The sequence below is a fragment of the Oryx dammah genome, unplaced genomic scaffold, assembly GCF_014754425.2.
Source record: "Oryx dammah isolate SB20612 unplaced genomic scaffold, SCBI_Odam_1.1 HiC_scaffold_9, whole genome shotgun sequence".
In the NCBI taxonomy this organism is placed as follows: domain Eukaryota; kingdom Metazoa; phylum Chordata; class Mammalia; order Artiodactyla; family Bovidae; genus Oryx; species Oryx dammah.
Genome location: NW_024070193.1, coordinates 47,777,140 through 47,798,174, shown reverse-complemented (window position 1 = coordinate 47,798,174; position 21,035 = coordinate 47,777,140). Strand labels below are relative to the sequence as shown.

Sequence of the window (21,035 nt, the reverse complement as noted above, 5' to 3'; positions counted from 1 at the left end):
CCCCGCCCCAAAGGCCCCGCCCCTCCCCGCTCCAGCCCGAGCCGGCGCGGCGGTCGCCGGCCTCCCTGCGGACTCTGACCCTGCGCCGGCGCCGCGGACGCTCTCGGCCCCCAGCCCCCTCCGCTGCCCTCCTCCGGGCCCTCTCCCGCAAAGGTTCCGAGAGTCGCCGACGCTCCCCGCCGGCAGAGCAGGATCGGGAAGGTCCATACCTTTCCCTGCGGCCCCCGTTTACAGATCGGTAGACTGAGGCCCAGAACGGCGCTCAGCGTCTGTCAGGCCACCGGGCGGTGGCAGAGCCCTGGCCCCTTACACGCCCTGACCCCAACCTCGCCCGAGGCAGTTGACTGTATTCCCGTCAAAAGTTCCTTCCTCACCCTCCTTCCTATCACCTCCCCCTACCCCCGCTCCCCGCAGATCCGCATGGAAAGTATAACCTGGAGAAGAACCAGAGGTGGGTGAGGTGGGTGAGTAGAGATAATGGGGTGGGGGAGAAGGTCATCCTTGGTCCTGACCTTCACCTCTGCTCAGGAGCCAGAGACTCTGCAGAAGCCCTGAGCTAGGGGTTTCTGGAACCAGCCTACACTATCCCCACCGCTACCAGATCCCTTTCTTGAAAAAAAAAAAAGAAAAGAAAAAGTTCTAGTTTCTTCTGAGCCAGACCCTGGCCACTTAAAATGGCCCACTGCCTGCTCTGCTCCCGCCAAGGCCTTTCTTGACTTGGGGCCAACTCTCACAGTATTACTGCACCAGGGAAAGCGTGTGCGTGCCCGGGCAGCAAGTTCTGGGCCAGGACACCCGCTGTGGTCAGACCCTACCCACCACGCCTGCCCTGAGCGTCTCTCCCCCCGCACCTTTGCTGCAGGTGTTGTTCTCGCCTGGAACGCCTTCCGGCCCTCTTGCTGCTTACCAGAATCCCATCTCCTTTAAGGCCTCTCAGCTCGCACTGCCTCCTCCAGGGAGCCTTCTGTGGGAGCCTGACCCTCCCCCTCCCAGTCCGGCTCCCGCTGCATTCTGGGTTTTTCTCTGACTGTCCTAGATGAATGTTGTCTGGGACTAGCCCAGCCCTCAGGATTCCTTTCTACCTAACTGCAGGTGGGGGGTGGGGTGACCTGTGCTGACTGCATGGCATCTGAGGTAGAGGTGGTGGCAGGGCCCCTGTAGCCACAGATGTGAATGTAGAGGGGGTCAGGAGGGGTCTGCCCGCCCTTTACCTTGCCAAGAAAGAATGAGTTTGGGGGAAGCTGCGGCCCCTGTTCTTCCTGGATGCCTTGAATGTGCCTACCTGGGGGGCTTGCAGGGGGAAATGTCTGGATGGCTGGAGCCCACCCTCCAGTGATGTCCCAGCGCCTTCTGGATGAAGTCTTAACTCCATGGGGCCTACAAAGCTGGAATAAGCAGGCCTTTGCCCCACCTTTGCAGGCTCACCTCTTTCTCTTCAAACTCCCATCCCCCACTCCCTTCCCGCGGCTCCATTTTCATGTCTTTAATGTATGTCTTTTTATTTGTAACATCGGTACAACCGCACAGTAGTTTAATTTACACACGCGGTGTTCTGTTCTATACCTTCTTAAGTTTGTCCTGCCCTTAACCTCTGCACTCCCAACCCACACCCTTGATAACCGCACTCCAGCCCTGATTGCCAGCAGTCAGTTCTTGGGGTGTGACCTGCTCATCCTGGTTTAAACTTCCAAAGATGCTAATCTCCAGTCTGGTTTGCACCCACTTATCATATATCTCTATGGCTTCTTTATGCATTTCCATGTGAGTTGTCTGTGAGCACTGGGAGGGCAGGGACCATACCTGACTATCCGTTCTGCTTGTGCTGCTTAAGAACAAAAAAGGTATTGAATAAAGTGTCCATGGGGTAAATGTCTATCAAGAGCTGGGGCTCAAGGAGAGGTCAAGGCTGGAAGTGGGGATGGAAGACACCCAGTAAGTTGAAGCTCTGGGTGTGGCTGAGACAGCCCTGGAAGGAGTTGAAAAGCTACAGAGCTGAGTGTCCTTTGCTGGAGGTGACTCAGCCCTTAGGGGTTCTAGGCAGGTGGCCACCCACCCACTCCCACCCACCTCAAATATTTAGCTGCACTGTCTCCTATGTCTGCTAAGTTGTAGACCTTGCTGGTCCCAAGGAATCGTTTCTTCCAGGAGTTCTCCTTTCCTGTGTGTGTCTATCTGTCTCTCTCTCTCTCAAGTCTTCCAGTTTGTGAAGTGGGGACATTAGACCTGAGAATGCCATCACCTTCAACATTCCTTGAGTTAGGATCTAGAAGACGCTGCCTGCTGATCAGGGAACTGGGCAGGGTTGAGCCCTAGAGTTAATGAGGGTCTCTGGCTGTCTCAGTTTGCATCTGCTGGGCTGTGTATGAGGGAAACCAGACAGAACAGAGACCATAGCAGGGAGTTGGCAAGGGCTGGAGTCAGGGCTTAGAGCAGGGAGCCCAGTGGTTGATAGGATTTGGGAGGCAGGAAGAGAAGGAAAAAAGGGAAAATATAGGAGAATAAAAAGAATCAAATAAGTGATGTGTTTTCTCTAGAAAAGCATCTCCCTGTCCTGGGATGGGCTCACCAGATGTTCCCCAGATGTTTGCTGATGATGAGAAACATCTTCCTCTGGGATCACAAGTAAGTTCTTCCTGTTGGTAGGGAAATGAAGGGTCTGTTCCAAGGCAAGAAGGGTGGGGTCTGGAGCAGCATCCATTTGTGACTATGGTATATGCATAGACAGAAACATACCCACACATCCTCAGGGAATTTCTGAATACTTAGGGGAGTCCCATGAGTTTCTCAAACATTCAGCATCCACAGACCACCCAATTTTAGGTAAATAAAAAACAACCTCATCTTAAATAAATATTTTTTTAAATAAAAAATTGATTCATTTCCATCGGAAAGATGAAGATTAAAAGGATAATGTTTGGGGGCACTGTCCCCCTTCTGATGTCTATGTTAGAAGCTTTCTGTGTCCTTTTTCACTGTAATAAAACTTCTGCCACACAAAAGCTCTGAGTGATCAAGCCTTGTCCCTGATCCTGAAGCTAAATCTTCTTTGGAGACCACAAATCTGACATCATTCACCATAAGCTATCAACAGCTTTGTTAAATTTTAATAATAATATGAAAGTGTTAGTCGCTCAAAAAAAAAAAAAAAGACAATTTTTTAAAAAGTATCAAATGTGGAAAGATTGAGATTTCACCAGATTTGCTATACCTCATTTGTGTGATAGTGAATTGATACAATCAGTTTGGAAAATAATTTGGCAATACCTACTAAGACTAAACTATATGATCTTGTAATTCTACTGCTCCATCTATTCTCAAGAGAAAAAAGCACTTCTGTCCTCTGAAAGACACAAGAGTGTTACAGCAGCTTTGTCCATAACAGCTTGAAAATGGAAATAACACAAATGTCCAGTAGGTGAGTGAAAACAATTACAATTTCTCATACAATGAAATAGTACACAGCAATAAATCAAACAATGGCCTCATATAATGATAGGGATGAATCTTAAAAACAGTATGTCTAGTAAAAGAAACCAAGCACAAAGAAGAAAAACTCTGATGCCATTTATTTATGGGAAGTTAAGAACCAGGCAGAATGAAAGCACAGAGATAGATAACATTACCTTCAGGAGTAACAGGCTAAAGGTGTGACTCCCAGGCCAGCAGCCACCAGCATCACCTGAGAACTTGTTAAGAATGCAGATTCCTGGGTCCTCCCCAGACCCACTGCATCAGAAACTCAGGCGGCGGGGACCCAGCAACCTATGTTCTATGTTCTAACTATCCCTCCATTGATTCTGATGCACATCAAAGATTGAGACCCACTGAGCTAAGGTTGTAGAAAGTGAAACCCAGGAAAAGGGGACTGTCTTCAAGCACATTTCTCCAACATTCTTGTTTATTTAAACAGGAAGACTTTTTAGTTTAGGTCTGTGAATTGAAAGTCTGAGCAGTTGAGTTCTGGGTCAAAGGGTTTTGACAGATGCTGCCAAATCGCCTTCCCCAAAGTTGCACCAATTTTACTCTCAACCAATAGTATTTGAGCGTGCCTGTTTCCCAACACCCTCCCTGGCACCCTCCCTGGTTATCAAACTTATTGATCTCTGCCAATTTAATGAGAGAAACCAACAAGAGATCTTACTGTTTTAATTGCATTGCTCTAATTTGAGTGAAATTGAGGTTCTTATAAGCCATTTGTGTTTCCCTCTAAATCACAGGTTTATATTCTTTACTTGTATTGTTGTTTTCTGTCTTTGAGGATTAGGGAAAGAAGCCCTTCTGTCTGTCACACATGTGGCACTTAATCCTGGTTTGCTTTTTAACTGGGTTGACAGTATATTTTATCATACAGAAGTTTTACATTTTTCTGTAGTCAAATTTCTTAAATATTTACTTTAGGCATCCTGGTGTTTGTGTATTACATTCCTTTGTCATAATATTACAGATAAATTCACCTATTTTTTTCTCTAGAGTTTTATGATCTTATTTTAAATTTATAAATCCTTTATCTTTTTGGAATTTACTTTAAGGAATTGTATAGGATTTCCATTTTCTTTTTTCCCCCAGTTGATAAATTTTCCTACTACCTTTTTCTTTTAATATAAATGTCACCTTAAACAGAAACTGAATTCTCATATGTTCTGGAATCAGTTTCTGGTTCTCTACTCTGGTCCACTAGGTTGTCTATTTCATCTTTGGGTACCAAACTGCTTTACAAAGTATAATTTCGTAATATGTTTTATTATGTGATAGATGTAGCTCCATTGTATTACATTTCTTTTTCAGGGCTTTCCAGGCTCCTTGTTTAATTCCTCATTTGAGTTTCATATCATTTTTGGACAAACTCTCCCCTAAAAAAAGTCCTGTATTTTAGTTAGAATCACATTGAATTGACACATTAATTGAACATTGACATTTTTATAACATTGGGTTTTGCTATGTATAGTATAGAGCTCAGTATAGTATAAAGCTCAGTATAGAATGTTCCCTGCATAATATTCATAGAGGCCCTTATATGTCTTTTAAATATTGTTCTGAATATTTTATCTTTTTGATTGCTGTTGTAATTTCTATTATATTTGCTGATAAATTGTATTTTTTTAACGTATGTAAAGAAAGGCTACTGAGTTTTGTATATTAACCTCTGTAAACTGCTATCATCGTGAATTCTCTTGTCTGTAATAGTAGTACATTTTTCAGTCACATCATCTATATGTAATTTAGCTATTCGGTTATAGTTTTGTTATTTTTTTGTTTGGCCACATCGTGTGACTTGTGGGATCTTACCTCCCTGAGGAATTGAACCCAGGCAGAGCAGGGAAAGCATGGAGTCCTAACCACTGGACCACCAGGGAATTCCCAAGGTTTTGTTTGTTTTAAGCAGGAATTGATACCGGACATTTTTCAAATGCCTTGTTTGGCACGTATTGAGATGTTATGCAGCTTTCGTTTGATGTATTTTTTTTTTTTTCATAATAGTGGTTAACACTTAACAGCCAGTTGCTTTTATTATTTTTATAATCTTATTTATTTTGGGCTGTGCTGGGTCTTTGTTGCTGCACAGGCTTTTCTCGAGCTGCAGCAAGTGGGGGCTGCTCTGCAGGTGCGCTGCGTGGGCCTCTCCCTTGCTGAGTGCGGGCTCTGGGGCACTCAGGGTTCAGCCGTTGCGGCTCCCTGGGCTCTAGTGCACAGGATCAGTAACTGTGGCTCACGGGCTCGGTTGCTCTGCGGCATGTGAGATCTTCCCAGATTGAGGTCTGAACCTGTGTCTCCTGCATTGGCGGGTGGATTCTTTACCAATGAGCCACCAGGGAAGCCCATTCTTTGATTTGTTAATATGGTCAATTTTATTATAGATTCCCTAATATTGAACCTCCTGCACTACTAGAATGAACTTACTTGGATACAATGGATGATTCTTTGAAGGTATTGTTAATTTATATTTGGTAGTATTTTATTTGAGATTTTTGTACCTCATGTTCTATCATATTTAATTACTAGTTAATATTCAGATTCCCCACATTTCTCTTTATCTTTTGTTTCTTACTAGGTCATGAGCTGATGAAGTCGATTAAAATGTACTTGTGTCTTATCCAAATTTCTGTTTGCATTTGCTGTATGTATATTGTTATACATACAGCATATGTATGTATAATATACATATGCTCATATCCTATTCTTGATTTTGAAGCTATGCTATTTGGTGCCTAGAGATTTCCAAAAACTAGATTCTTAATGTCTCTAACGTTTAACTTCCTTTTCTCTCATTTAGCAATTTTGTTTTGAATCTGACCTTGACTGATGGTAACCGTTCCTCTGGAGGAAGAAATGGCAACGCACTCCAGTATTCTTGCCTGGGGAGTCCCATGGACGGAGGAGTCAGGCCGGCTGCAGTCCATGGGATTGTAAAGAGTCAGACACGGCTGAGCCACTGAGCACACATGCCTGATGTTTTCTTGTATACCTTGGTTTATATTTTAACTTTTCTGAGTTACTTTGGTAAAGATGTCTCTCTTCTATAGAACGCTGTTTTATGATCTGATGAGAGAATCTTTTTTTTTTAAGGATGGGTTTATCCTTATTTACATTTCTTGATATAACATGTATCATGCTTACTTATGTTATCTTCCGCTGTGTTTCCTACTTTAATGCTTCCTCTGTTTTCTATGTTTACATGTGTATTTTTTTTGTTTTCCTTGATGTGTGTGTGTGTGAGCACACATGTGTTTGTATTTTGGTCTGATGATTTGAAGGTTTATAGTCTGTCTTTAATTTTTCCACTGCTTGCCTTTATATTGATTTATTTCTCTGCCAAGAGAAGAAAACCTTCAAATGCAGGGAAAGAAATATATTCTCAAAGGGCTGAGCCTTGCCACCATACTTCCATCTTCGAATTCTTGATATCCCCAGAAACAAACAAAAAACAAAAAAAAATTCTTAATATTCTCAACATGAAAATGGTTATAGTCTCGCCCTGAAGCCAAAGGTTCAGGATAATCAAGATCTGAATGTGCCACTGAGATGCTTCTTGAGTGAGCCAGCCACCTACAGCAAAGAGCTGTCGGCGCCACAAAGGGATGCTGTATCTCATCTCTTATTTCAGAACCTCATGTGAATATCTTAGCCTCAACAGCCAGCATACTTAGTTCAACAGTGTCTTTTACTTTCTGTCCATGTCTCCACAGTCTTCTGAAAAGGCACAGTTGGAGAGGCATGAATGAAGGGCATTGACTCTTCTTGCTATTTGTTTCTGCATATATCGAGATCAGGAGCCAGATTGTTGCCTGACAGCTGGTCTTTGTGAATATAGTCGTGTGTGGTTGGTGTTCAGATGCAAGTTGTGTGTGTGTTTTCTTTTAAATCTCATCGGCGTACCAAGAGATAATGGCACATTCAAAACAGTATCATTTTAGCAAAGCTTATTTACAAAGGGACTACTTACAAACGTGGGTATAGGAGCACCCAAGGGATGGTGCAGTAACCTGGATGAGCAGCAGCAGAGCTGTTACTATGAATAGGCCTGAAGGTAGGGTCCAGGGGCTTACTATAAGGGAGAGAACTGGGTAGGCTGGCTGCCTTGGGAAGACCAGTGGTCCCTAGAGGATACATCCAACCCACAGAGGCTCACAGGCAGGAAACCAAAGGACTAAATGCCTTGATCTCATTCTCTTCCCTCTCCTTTCTCCACTGGGCCTCACCATGGCTGAACCCAACTGGAAGCCAGAAGCTCAGTCATTTAATCAGGAATTCAGTAAGAAATAGAACAAAAAGTCAGCAGGTACATTTCCCTCCTGTGTTTTTGGAAAATATGTGGCGAGCCTGAAACATTAGTAGTGCACCCAGTAGGAATGCTTTCAATGATCACTAATCCAGTACCATTTACTTGTGTATTGTAATGGGAAGGTTGGAAGGTGGAGAAGGCAATGGCACCCTACTCCAGTACTCTTGCCTGGAAAATCCCATGGCAGGAGGAGTCTGGTAGGCTGCAGTCCACGGCGTCGATAAGAGTCAGACACGACTGAGCGACCTCACTTTCACTTTTCCCTTTCATGCATTGGAGAAGGAAATGGCAGCCCACTCCAGTGTTCTTGCCTGGAGAATCCCAGGGACGGGGGAGCCTGGTGGGCTGCCATCTGTGGGGTCGCACAGAGTCGGACACAACTGAAGCGACTTAGCAGCAGCAGCCACTGACATAATGTCAGTAGTGGTGTCTCTAGAATTCTCTCAGCTTTTACTTTATGCTGGTTGCTTCACATCAGCAAGACGGCTGCCCAAGCATCATGACCATGGTTAAGTTAGGAAGAAGGGGGAAGACGGGGGATTCCAGCATGTATATCCATTTTCTGAAAAAACAAAACCAAAACTTTTTATAGAAATACCCTCAGCAGACTTGTCATATTTCATTGACTAGAACCGGATCTCATGTAATAAACAGCAAGGGAGACTGGGAGAGTGGAAAATGGGCTGGTCATGATTGATTTAGACCACTTGTAATTAATTGCCTGAGACTGGAGACCTTGGTGCATGGATCAAAATCAGGAATCTGTTATTAGGAAAGAAGGGATGGAATACATTTCTGGATCAACAATGAACAAAGCTTGCCACAAGTGGTTTGTATTCAACAATAAAGCCCATTGTCTGCTAGCACTCACTCCGGACAGCCATTGCTCTTTCACACTGTGTGCCACTGATTTTATGTGACATCCAAAAATGTTGTTTGATCAAGTAATTTTGCCAGGAGCTTGCTCTGCTTTTCCTCAGTAGCCTACGACTCAGTTTACAAGTCATGGTTTGAATTGTGTTAGTTTTCACTGTAAGGTAGACAACTTGAATGATGCCTCTGTGGGTTTGATCTTTTCTCTGTCTTTAGTAACAAAATATATCCTTACTACACTGGACATTTTACCCATATTACGAAAGACTTGATTGGTTTTCTATCTAGCTTACAGGATCTGATGTGAAGAGGATGCAAAAAATTTCAGTGGGCTTCCTGCCACTATTTGACAAAGTTTCATAAGAGATGATGCCTCTGGGACTAAAGGAGATGATTACCAACTAACAAAATTCCATTTTCAGGTATTCGTTACCATATCTGAGTCACACTTTTTCTTTTTTTCTGTTTGTATAAAATTATCTCATCCTACACACTCATTTACCCTGGTATATGTGGTCATAATTTATACTGCAGTATTTTTGTTGCTATTTTTAATACTATTTTTATGCTTTAGTGAGCCTCCTTTCAACTACTGGTCCATTTTTATGATTTGGGGATATACTACCATATAATAGTAACAATAAAATGGAAATATAACACATGAAAACAATCACATGTAAAAGATGTGAAAAATCTTTTAACCAAGTTGAACTAGAGTCAGTGGCATTCTCTTTACTATGAACTGAGCTGAACTGGCCGACTCACTTCTAGTGGTACAGGTGCTCGTACAAAACCATGATGATGACGATAAAGATAATGGGATTTCTGTGGAAATGATCACTGACCTCACATGTATGCAATGTATGGGAACAAAATTGCTTGTCTGTGTAGCAGAACCTGCCATGTGCCACTCATATCCCCCTCACACAATTCTCACATGTGTTCATGCTGGTTTCTGTAGGGCTAACAGGGATGGCATCCGATGGAACTGGAGCACAGTGTCCAGGGCCAGCTCCTGCAAGAGGAAATTCACTTCTGCACCATCTATGGAGATCTGCAGTGAACCAGGGCCCTAGGTTCATTCAGGAGCGGAGGGGGCGGGATCTTAATGAATCCAGTGAATCTCTGCCCTCCCACGTGGAGTTGATAGATATGACGTGAGACAATTTACTTACTGGAAAACACAAGTATACTAAGGGCCACAATAGTAACATCTGTGATGGCTTAAAAACATGGCTGCAAATTCTTTCACACTTATCAAAGCAAGGATACCTCTCGCCTCTAATATGGGCCGGTTTTAATGACCTGTCATGAGCAAACTGTGGAAGTGATACTGTACAATTTCCAAGGTAAGTCAGTAGGTGACATAGCTACTGTACGCGCAACTGTTAGGTCGAAGGACATTTTCATTTAAAATTCTGATCCGATTGCCAAGTTGTTCTCCACTTCTCTCCCATCCTTCCACCCCCGCCCCCCACCAACAGTGGATAAATACTCCTTTTGGATCAGTATACTGGTTTCAGTTGGCATTTCTTTACTGCGGGAGAAGTGAAGCATCTTTTTCCTTGGAACATCGCCTGGGGTCAGAAGACCCAGCTGGAGACAAGAGCGGGACTCAGCGGAGCCAGGCGGCCCCGCCGACAACACCCACGGCTCCACTCCCCTGGCTCCTCTGTTTTCGGCGCTTTCCTTCCTCCCCCACAATATTCAGATTCCTGGAACCAGGCTCGGTGACCTCACGCCGGTGACTTCACATCCGGGAACTTCTGGGAATTCTCAGCAGCACTTTTTCGTTAGAAAACTAACAAGGGAGGAGGAAGGGGGTGCGTCCGGGGAGGGACGCCGGAGCTTCTGGGGAAGGAGGGAGGGAGCCGCGCAGAGGCCTCTTCCTCCTTCCGGTCGGGGGTGGGTGGGGCTGGCAGCGGCGCGCCGCCCGGCTGCCGCCGGCGAGACCTGAGGCCCCGCCCCCTGCCTCTGCCTCCCCCGCCCCCTCAGATGGGCGCGCGCGCCTCCCGCGGGACGTGGATCCCGGCGCCTGTCGCTACAGGTTTGGGACCCGGGGCCCCAAGCTGAGCCTCTGCCAGTTTTCCTCCGAAGTTAGGTCAACGTCTTACTTGGCAGCTCTGCCACAGGTGGGGAGCGGGTTTTTTTCATGGGGGAAAAAATTGTGTGTGTGTCACTGACTGGCAGGTACCAGTGGGGGCGGGGTACGGGAAACGCAACAAATCGAAAGTTTACAATGGCGTTTTCCACGCTACAAAACTGCATAAGGTTGAGAGGTCAGACGACAACCTCCATGGCTTTTGTTTCCTTGAAGGGGTTGCCTCAGAGCTGAGTCTTCAATATAAAGCTATCCAGAAATGACAGGAGGGCGAAATGAGGGGGCTGCTGCTTCCATTAAAAAAAAAATTTTTTTTTAGAATATATTTTACAACTGTGGTGGTTAAAGATGAAGATACTAATGTTATATATTAAACTGTTCTCTATAACTTCAAAGTTGTTTTTTTCCTTCTTCTTTTGAAAGAAGTTAGAATATTTTCATGGACCCCCCTCAAGTATTGTGGGCCTGAGGCCCCATCCATGCCTGCTGTGCCCAGTGGGTAAGCTGGCCCTGGACAAAGGCCGGGCAGCATGACAAAGCCTGGATGGAACATTAAAGGACCTGGAAGGTCTGATTCTCTTGGGGGAATGAGAGAGGCTATGAACACAGGTGGCAGCTGCACAAGAAGGGCCTTGAATGATCTGAGGAGTGTGGATCTTATGGTGGAGGTGGTGAGGAGCCGCTGCTGGGCCTGGCCGGAGGGCTGACCCGGGGATGGGACTGGAGGTGGGCTGGCTGTTGCCTTAATGACATCCAAACTTGCTGAGCCACATTTGAGATGGGAGGGAGGGGAAGGGGAAGCCACAGATTGATGTGAGGGGGCTGGAGAGGCGTGGACTGACTTCTTTGGGTCATCCCTCCTGGAAAGGAGAAAGCAAGAGGAGAAACTGTACTGGTTCCAGGACTTTGGAAAGATCAAATGAAAGGTCCTTCACCAGTCACAAAGCAGGGAGAGTTTGCCTACCTTAATAGATGTTTAGGGGGCTTCAGGGCAACCTCTTGCCCAGATCTCTGCGGTGGTTCCTACTAGCTATTCCATCCCCCTCTCTCTTGCCCAAGTCACCTCTCCAAAGCTCCATTCCCATTGGGCTGTTTTCCTGCTCCCCATGGGCCAGAGGACAAAACCACAGCCCTCACCTGGGCATTTCCAGAGTTCAGAATGAGAAAAAACAGACTGGGTTTTCAACACCCCTACAGTAGATCACTGTTCCAGAATCTCATTTGGCTACATGTTTCTCTGTCCCCAATAACTGCCCTTTCTCCCCCACCCTCCACTCCCTGCCAGAAAACAAAAAACAAACCAAAAACTATGCTTGACTCCCACCTTCCAATGCAAACACTGGGCTTCCTCCAGAGCAGGCCAGGCCAAAATCAAGGGCTGGGACAGGAACTACAAGGGAGAAGAACTGGGCTCAAATGACTCATTGAAAGACAAGTCTTCATTTATTCACCACAAACCATGGATTGAGCTCCTATTATGTGCTTTTGTACCATTCTAGATACTGGAGATACAAAAATAAGCAAAGAAGAAGTGGCTGGCATGGAGATGATATTCCAGTGGAGGAAGACTTGGCTGTGGAGATGGCTCTTTCCAAAGACAATCACATAGAACGTTACCTCTTCCTCATCAAAAGGTATTCAGTCTACGCAGACTTGTGACTCATTTGTAACCAACAGAATGCAGCCCAAGTGATTTTGTGTGACTTCTGTGGCCAGATCATAAAAGGTGATGCAACTTCTACCTTGTTAGTTGGGACACATGCCTTCGGAAACTTGAAATAAAATGCAAGAAATCCAGCCACTCTGAGAATGCCATACTTTGAGGAGGCCCAGGCCACATGGAGAGGCCATGCATATGTGGTTTGTCTGACATCCCAGCTGAGGTCCCAGCCAGTAGCCAGCATCAATTGCCAGGCATTTGAGTGAGAGAGTTTTCAGACCCTAACTGTCCAATTACCCCCAGCCTTAGACTGAGGCTAAGTTGAGGCCCCACACATCATAGCAGAGAGACAAGCCTTGTCCAGTGTGTTCTATCCAAATTGCTGACCCACAGAATTCATGAGCATCATAAAATGGTTTTTTAGACCACTAAACTTGGGGTGATTTGCTATGCAGGAATAGTATCCAGAACACTGACATTAAACAAGCAAATATGTGAACAAAGATAATTTTATATTGTAATAGGTCCTCAGGAAAACAAAACTAACTCAGCATGTTAACTTGGAGGAAGGCCTCTATAGATGGGGAAGGGGGCGGCATAAGTGGGGGAGGCAAGGGAGGTATAGATCAAGAAAGGTCTTTTTGGAGAGACATTTAAACTGGAATGTGAGTGAGAAAGAGCCCAACCACTAAAGATCTGGGAGAAGAGACTTCTGGGCAGAGGATACAGCAGGTGCAAAGGCCCTGAGGCAGGAATCAGCTTGGTGTTCTGTGAAACCCAGGAAGGCCAGTGTAACTAGGGAGAGGTGGGTGAGGAGGAGAGTGGGGCAAAGAAGTTGGAGAGGAAGCTTGAGAGGCAAGTCATTCTGGTCTTAGAGGCTGCTGAGAAGAGTTAGATTTCAGACTGAGCGAGCTGAAAGCTTACAGAGGGTATTATACAGGAGTGACTTGGTCTGGTAAATTCTTGATAAGGGCTTTAGGTGCCAGGTAGATGACAGTCTGTAAAGACAGGGCAAAGGGAAGACCACGTGGGAGGCTGTGGCAGTGGTCCAGTAAAGGGGGGATGGATGGTGGCCTGGGGATGATAGCGGTGAAGAAGAGGACTGTTGGGAACAGACGGAGTGACAGAGTAATGAGAAGGGAGGAGGCGCCCGGCCGGCAGGAAGGTCCCGGGCGGGGCCGCGACGTGGGTGAGGACCGGAACCCGCATCCTTCTGGAATCTGGGAGGGAGGCTCTGAGCTGGGGCCGGCCAGGACGGCGCGTACTGGCGTCCGGCGTCTGCCGCGCGGAGCCTGCCCCTGGCTGCGCGCCTGCCTGCCGGGTGTTTCCCAGCAACCGCTACAGCCGCCCAAAACGTTCCGAACCCAGCGGCCCGGGTGATGTCATCGTCACCTTGGAGACAGGGGATGGGAACACGCCCCCTCCAGGCACGGGGCGGGGTCTGGGCACCAACCCTCAGCTTCAGAGCCCCGTCCCCTCTCGGGCAGAAAGGGAGGTGGTGCTTCGGGCTCCGCTGCAGGTGCGACGGGAGGTGTGCAGGGCTCTGGGCGAGGCCTCAACGAGTAGCTGCTGCTTTTCTTGGTGTGCGCTGCCACCGGTGTGCTCACCACCTACCCACCTACCTCTCCGGTCTCTTCCCCATAGGCCGCCCCCTTTAGCTGTTAGGACTGGCTCCTCTTGTCATTCAGGTCACTTCCTCAGAGATGCCTTCCCCAACCACCCAAGCTAAAGTAACTGCCAACCTTCTTGGGGGCTACTTGTTTTATTTCCTTTGCTCCCTTCTAAAATTACCTTCTGGGTTTTGTAATATATCTTCCCATAAGGTCAGGGATAAATTCTGCCATGCTCATCTGTATTCCCTGGAAGGAATCTGGCATGAAGTAGGAGCTCAATAAATGTTAGTTGGCTGAATCAGTGAATTCGCTCAATCATTTCATTTCACACAGTTGCATTTATTCGACATTTGTGCAGTGCCTTCTAGGCAATCGTGATAAGCAGAAAGGATACTGAGATGAACAAGACAGGGACTCCACGTGGAGGTGAGAAAAAGAGATAGATTAAAACTAATTATATGAAAAGTGAACTTCCTTGAGTTCCAGATGCCGGGCCTATCTCCAAGCACTTTATGCATATTAATTCACTTAATCTTCACAACAGTAGGCACTATAATCGTCCCCACTTAACAAATGAGAACGCTGAGAACAGGCATGCCTTAAGCTGCTGGGCCCTATAATCAAGTGAGACCAACAGAGGGCAGTGGAGGGAAACACCTGGTAAAGGGGAGTTATAGTGAGATGTGTAGCCAGCCCAGGTAGGTAGATTTGCTGTCTTAATTGGTCACATACACCAGTCTTCCAGGGGGCAGGCTGCTTCCAGCTCGGAGCTCTGCTGCCTCAGGGGAACATCTGTCAGTGGGGCAGGCAATGATGAATCTTGGAGGACTGAGCCCTGGGCTGGTGGTAAGATGAGAGCCCACCTGTTCAATAAAAGCAAACTGTGGACAAGTTCCTACCTAACGTTGTTGGGGGCAGGATGTGTGTGTGTGTGTGTGTGTATGTAGGGGTGGACAATTGTTGATAAAGCCCCTTTCTGTTCAGAAGGGTAAACTCAATATTCAAAAAACTAAGATCATGGCATCTAGTCCCATAACTTCATGGTATATAGAAGGGGGAGAAGCGGAAGAAGTGACAGATTTTATTTTCTTGGGCTCCAAAGTCACTACAGACTGTGACTACAGGGACAAAATTAAAAAAAACACTTCCCTCTTGAAAAAAAAAGCTATGACAAACCTGGACAGTGTATTAAAAAGCAAGTAAAGGACCTTTGCCGATAAAGGTCTGTATAGTCAAAGCTATGGTTTTTCCAGTAGTCATGTACAGATGTGAGAGTTGGACCATAAAGAAGGCTGAGTGCCGAAAAATTGATGCTTTTGAACTGTGATGTTGGAGAAGACTCTTGAGAGTCCCTTGGATAGCAAGGAGATCAAACCAGTCAATTCTAGAGGAAATCTACCCTGAATATTCATTGGAAGGACTGAGGCTGAAGTTGAAACTCCAGTATTTTGGCTATGTGATGCGAAGAGCTGACTCATTGGAAAAGACCCTGATCCTGGGAAAGACTGAAGGCAAGAGGAGAAGGGGACGGCAGAGGATGAGGTGGTTAGAAAGCATCACCGACTCAGCGGACATGAATTTGAGCAAACTCTGGGAGATAGGGAAGGGCAGGAAAACCTGCAATCCATGGAGTCACAAAGAGTTGGACACAACTGAGCAACTGAACAACAACATACCGAGGGGTATTTAGGAAATGCAGAAATTATACTCACTCCCACCTCTGGGTTTTTGCGTGTGCTCATCCGCCTAACTGGCACTCCCCACTCCTGCCCATTGCCTGGTAATTGGCTTTTTGTGACTAAGATCTCAGTTGAAAACTCTTTTTCCCGCCTTGGGGAGATCTGTCTTAGCCACATTCTCTAAGGCAACCACCTGTCACTGTCACATGACATGTTTTATAATTCCTGCCCCACAGTGGGAGAGTGGCCTAGTCAGGGGCATCACTCTTATTCCTCATCTGATATTTCCTATTTATTCATAGTCTCCCTGCCTTCTCATTCTAGAGAGTCAGTTCCTTGAATGTGATGGAGTCTAATGATCCCATTAGACCTTACCTCTGGATCCATGCTGCCCAGAACAGGTCTGGCAAGCAGCAGTTGCTCAGTGTTTTATGAAAGTATGGAAAGGGTCCTTTACCAAATCATCCTGGCTTTCCAGGCTGGGATCTGTGCCCACCCCTTCCCAGGAACCTTGTGCCTGGTCAGACCTGGAGGAAGTGGCCCAGCAATCTTGGCCATTGGAGTTCTCCTGGCTTGTGGCCCTCCCTCCCTCCTGGGCCTGACTGGGCCATTCTTCCACCTTCGGCAGATTCTACTCCAGGGAGATGTCCAAGAACCTCTAGGTGGAGAAGCCAGAGGTGTGGGGCCAGCAGTGTATGTATGTGTGGGGGCGTGGGGAGTAAGGAGAGTGGGGGATGGGCGGGCCTCTCTGGTTCCCAGCCAAGATGGTAGAAGAAGGGGGTGGCTTTTCAGAGCCTTCCAACACTGCTGCTTGCAGGAAAACAGGGCAGCTAGAGATGTGGCTGCTTTTCCCCTAGACTGAGAACCCAGACTGTGTACAGACAGACGCGGAGAGAAGGGAATAAAACTTTGCTTTATTAGACTGTATCCTTCCTCTTTGGGGTACAAAGTGAGAGGCTATGGGGGTGGAGAGAATCTTTGGCTTCTAGGGACATTGGTGATCGTGGACTTTGTCTGTGTGAATTTTGTGCTGCCAGGATGGCCCGCTGAATGAGGGAGATGCTGATGACGGGGCCCTTCTGGGGCCCTAGTCAACAAGTAACAGAGACCAATCCGGCTGGCCCTGTCTTCTCTAGGAATTAAAGAGCAGAAGGCTGAAAACATGTGACTCGTATTAAAGAAATAAAGGCTGAAAAAGTGGAAGGTCGCTCAGGGGGTCACTCAATCGCAGGCAGTGGCATGCAGACTCGCTTGTGTTGGCATGCGGGCCAGACCTGTGTGAGAAGTGTGTGTTCCTGTACACATATCCTCCACAAGCAGCCACAAGCCCCCATTCTGTTGCTGGGCTTGGGCTACTCCAGAGGGCTTCTTCCCTACCATCCCCCCCTGCCGTTTGCAAGAACCTGGCCCATGGATGCTACTGATGAAAGGGAAACTGCCCCTGGATCTCAGAACATGCCCTTTCTTTTTGGTTGTTTCCTCGTGTGTGCAGGAGGTGAGCACCCGCCTCTGTCCCGGGTCCCTGGAGATGGGTGGAAGACTGTGGTGGCAGATGGAGGGGCTCACTGCGCAGCTGGTGTGGGGGGGCCACAGGGCACACGCAGCATGTCAGCTTCTGCCTGGCCCGTGCTGAGCCCAGTCGGGCTGTGCAGAAACTGCCTCATCAAGGGGGAGGTGTGGTGCCCGAGGTGGGGGCCTGGGCCCCTGGGTGGCTCTGCGGGCTCAGTGACCGTGGGGAGGGACATGAGCCCTGTGGTCCTGCACTGGTCCACCCTCTCAGTCCCTGCTCCTGTGGCTCCGTAGTGCCGGGAGCCACCTGGCACCGTCTGCAGCTCCAGAGCACTCTTCTGCCTGGTGGGCAGGGCGCTGGCTGTAGCACGGCCAGGTGGTGGCAGTCCAGAGAGCTGGGGGGCCTCTTTCTCTCCAGCCTGGTGCCAGATATCTTTCTGGTGGGGCTGAGTCTGGCATTCATCCTGGGTGAAATGTGCCCTCTTCAGAGAGATCTCAGGGTTGCCCCTGGGGCTGGCCTTCTCCGGAAGCTTCCTTGTGGCCGACTCCATGGAGATAAAGGTTGGGGAGGAGGGTGACTCTCTGCTGAGAGGTAACACTTGGGGAGGGTGTGAGTCTTCTCTCAAGGTCTCCAGCTTCCTGGTGGAAGGGGTGGCCAGGGCTGCTTGGCTTCCGGCCTCTGAGTGATTTCTGTCCTTGGCTTGACTCTGGACCTCAGTATGGCTCGTAACCTCAGTTTGGCTCTTGACTAGAGTTTGACTTTTGACCTCCTGGTCTGAGCAGTTGGGCCTGACTCTTCCGCTGTCTATGAGACTGACCTCGTGGGCACTGTGTTCCTTTGGGGGTCCCTGGGAATGGCCCCTGGTGTTAGTCCCAGGCTGGAGGCTAGACATGGAGCTGAGCGCCTTGTGCACGGCCTCCTCGATGTCCAGCAGCCTGGCCAGGGTCTGTTCCTTCAGCCGGGCCACTTCCATGCTAACCCTCGTCAGCTCCCCAAAGGCCTGCTCCACTGAGGCCTCAGGCTTGTGGGGGGTAGCGGGAGCCAGAGGGGCTCCTGGCAGCTGGGGCACAGCCTCAAAGAGCCTCCGCAGTGCCCGCACGTCCACAGTGCTTTCGGCCTCCTTCTCCAGAGCTTGCACCTGGCTCAGGAGGCCCTGGAGCTCTTGCTGGCCTCCCTGCAGAATCTCAGGGCTCTCAGGGGCCCCTTGCTGGGAACCGTCCGCGCCCTTCTCTCCTGGGAGTCTAGGGCCCCGCTGTAGTGAAATGGGGTGGCTGCTGAGAGCTGAGAGCCGGAGGGGGTCAGGGCTGTGGTTGTTGCTGCCCATTGCCTGGCTCTTGGTGGGGCTGGGGGCCACGGTGCTCGGGCCATGCTGGGGACTGGGCTGCCTCTGTCCCGTGGGGCCCTGGGGCAGAGATACTCGGCCCTGGTCTGCAGTGATGGAGACCTTGTTTGGCCGAGGGTCGTGGTCGGCTGTAGCAGTCTCACCTTGTTTGTATTTTCCTTGCCCCACCTCCTCAGCGGTGCTGTGAGCCAGGGCTGAGGGCTTGGACAGCCAGCGAGGAAGGGGGAGCTGGCTTAGGTGTGCAGGTTTGGGGGGCAACTGGGGCTTCTTTCTCAGGTGTGTGGGAGGCTCCGGTTTCAGGGTCTTTGTCTGTGACTCCCCAGCGCTTTTCTGGCCAGCAGGGCTGCTGTGGGAGTGGAGAAGGGGGTCCTGCGTGGGCTTGGAGGCCTGCCGGATGGAATTCTCATCATGCCTGGGTTGGGCTGGGAAGTCCGGTCCCGTCACAGCAGCTGGGAGAGGAGGAGGAGGAGGAATAGAGGCATTACGGGAGTGCAGACTGGCACCTGCCGCCTGAGGCCCAGAGGCCTGAGTGTGGTGGGCTAAAGGGGCAGCCTTCAGGGTGGTCTCTGCAGCTTGGAGGCCCCCTGGGCTGAGTCCTGCCATCACCTTCTCTGGAGGCCCCCAGGCCTTCTGTGTGCGGCCCCCTGGCTCCTCTTGCCTGGGCCCGAGACTCTGACCCAGGCCTTCCAGGAGTGGAAGGGGTCCTTGCTCAGATGGCCGGACAGCCCTGGGTAGGTCAAAGATCCTGACGGGGTGAGCAGTGTAGATGCCATCCTGGATAGTCTCCCACCCCCCAGGCAGCCCTCCAGGCAGTGCTTTCTGTTCCCCACTGACCTTGCTGGGGGCTGCTGGGATCCTGGGGTTGCCTCCTGCCAGAGGCCTGCTGTTGCTCTGGGCAGTCCCTGTGGCCGGTGCTTGCGGAAGCCCATCCTGGGTGGGCATAGAGGCGGCCCCAGGGGTGGGGCCCGGCTTGTGCTTGCTCCATGCTTGCTGCTGCAGGCTTTGGGCTTCGGCTGTTGCTGTCCTTCGACTCTGCATGGTGACCTGGAGGTCTGGAAACCTAGGTCCTGGGGGCATAGTCATGGCTCCCCCTGACTTTCCTAAAGCTGCCATCCCTTTCTGCCCAGTGCTTTCCTGCCTTTCTTCCCCAGCCAGAGAGACTGCCCTTCCGGTGGCCCGTGGGGCACAGGGGGTGGCCCCCGGCCCTCTCAGATGCCCCATCCCCACGCCAGGGTCCAGTGGGGGAACGTGGATGACACTCTCAGCCGGGGGCAGCTTCTGGGCCCCCTCGCTGGCCGGCACTGGACTTGAGCCAGCCGGCGGCTCCCACCGCAGACTGTGCAGGCCACTCAGGTCTCCTTTGTTTATGCAGCCGGCAAGCAGCTGCACACTGCTCCTTTCGGGGGCCCTGCTGGCTGGCCGGGGTTGCAGGGAGTAGGCGGTCAGCGCCACCAGGCCCTGCTCTGTCTCCTGCATCACCAGCCCCATCCTCCCCGCCGAGGTCCCAAGGCCACAAGCCAGCAACTGCTGGAACTCAGGGTCCATGTCTTCGATGCTCCCGCTGCTGCCTGGCGCTGGCAGCTTCAGCGGCTTGAGGTGAAGCTGGCCTGCGGGGTCCTCCTGCACCAGCAGCCCCTGCTGGTCCACGTCTGCCCGGCGCAGCACTTGGCGGACGATCCTGGGAAGCTCCCCAGACACCAGCTCCTCCTTCCGAACGTGAGGGTCGCCCTGCCCTGGGCCTGGGAGCACGTACCTGGCGAGGCAGAGCTCCCCTGGCCCTCGGGCCTCCATGAGGATGCCTCCATGGTGCAGGACACCAGGCGTGGCGTGCAGCATCCGCAGGGTCCCCTCGGCTGCAGTCTCTTGCCTCTCCGGCACCCCCTTGCCTGAGGGACCCACGGGCTGTTCTTCCTGGAAGTTGCCCCCTCGGATGCTCTCAGCTGCCAGGGAGCCCATGGGGCAGTTCTCAAAGAGCCAGGTGAACTTGTGCACTGAGCCTGGTAGGATGGGCTCAGGGATTTCCCTGGGTCCCTGGTCTTCTCTCTTGCCTGCCTCCAGAGCCTGGAAAACCTCCTTCTGACGAGACACCTGCCCGGAGGGGATGTCCACTCTGCTGCAGTACCGCACAGGCCCCCTTCCACAGGGGTGGCCTGAGGCCTGCAGAGGCTCAGTCTCAAAGACATGTCTCTCCGTCTGTCTTTCCCCAGCCTGGACCTGGCTCACCTCAAGGTGCTGCTCCTTGGAGCCTTCTGGCCAGTCCGGGGATTGGGGCGCAAACATCCAGGTGCACGACCGTGCCTTGCTTGTGGGGTCTGTGACCTCTGACCCCTGCCTCTCAGCCAGCTCACTCATCGGGCACGTCTCGAACAACCAGCGGATGGTCTTCACGTCACCCTTGGGTTCTTCGGGCTGAGGGCCTCCCTGAGGCTTTCCTTCTTCTTCCTGTCGTTCCTGCTGCTCCCGCTGGTGGATTACCT

The 21,035-nt window shown here is 49.8% G+C and overlaps 1 protein-coding gene and 2 long non-coding RNA genes across 5 annotated transcripts in view; 2 read left to right on the top strand and 1 right to left on the bottom strand.

Annotated features, from left to right (window-relative positions):
* Nucleotides 1-18: 18 nt before the first annotated feature.
* LOC120867806 lies at nt 19-7,331 on the top strand. 3 transcript variants are annotated; one of them, XR_005722023.1, is made up of 5 exons: nt 29-451; nt 2,535-2,622; nt 3,320-3,415; nt 5,856-5,925; nt 6,272-7,331. It is a non-coding gene; the product is annotated as an uncharacterized LOC120867806 (long non-coding RNA). The 3 variants fall into 3 exon arrangements; XR_005722022.1 differs by lacking the exon at nt 3,320-3,415 and having other exon boundaries at nt 19-451; XR_005722021.1 differs by having other exon boundaries at nt 3,320-5,925.
* Nucleotides 7,332-10,550: 3,219 nt separating this feature from the next.
* Nucleotides 10,551-15,029, top strand: LOC120867805. Its single transcript, XR_005722020.1, has 2 exons — nt 10,551-10,785; nt 12,254-15,029. It is a non-coding gene; the product is annotated as an uncharacterized LOC120867805 (long non-coding RNA).
* A 1,569-nt stretch (nt 15,030-16,598) lies between these two features.
* XIRP1 (xin actin binding repeat containing 1) overlaps nt 16,599-21,035 on the bottom strand; it is an 8,808-nt gene continuing 4,371 nt past the window's right edge. The window contains 1 exon segment of the mRNA XM_040246196.1: nt 16,599-21,035. This exon segment is cut by the window's right edge and continues 11 nt beyond it. Within this exon segment, the coding sequence (XP_040102130.1) occupies nt 17,269-21,035 (3,767 nt within the window). The 3' untranslated portion in view covers nt 16,599-17,268.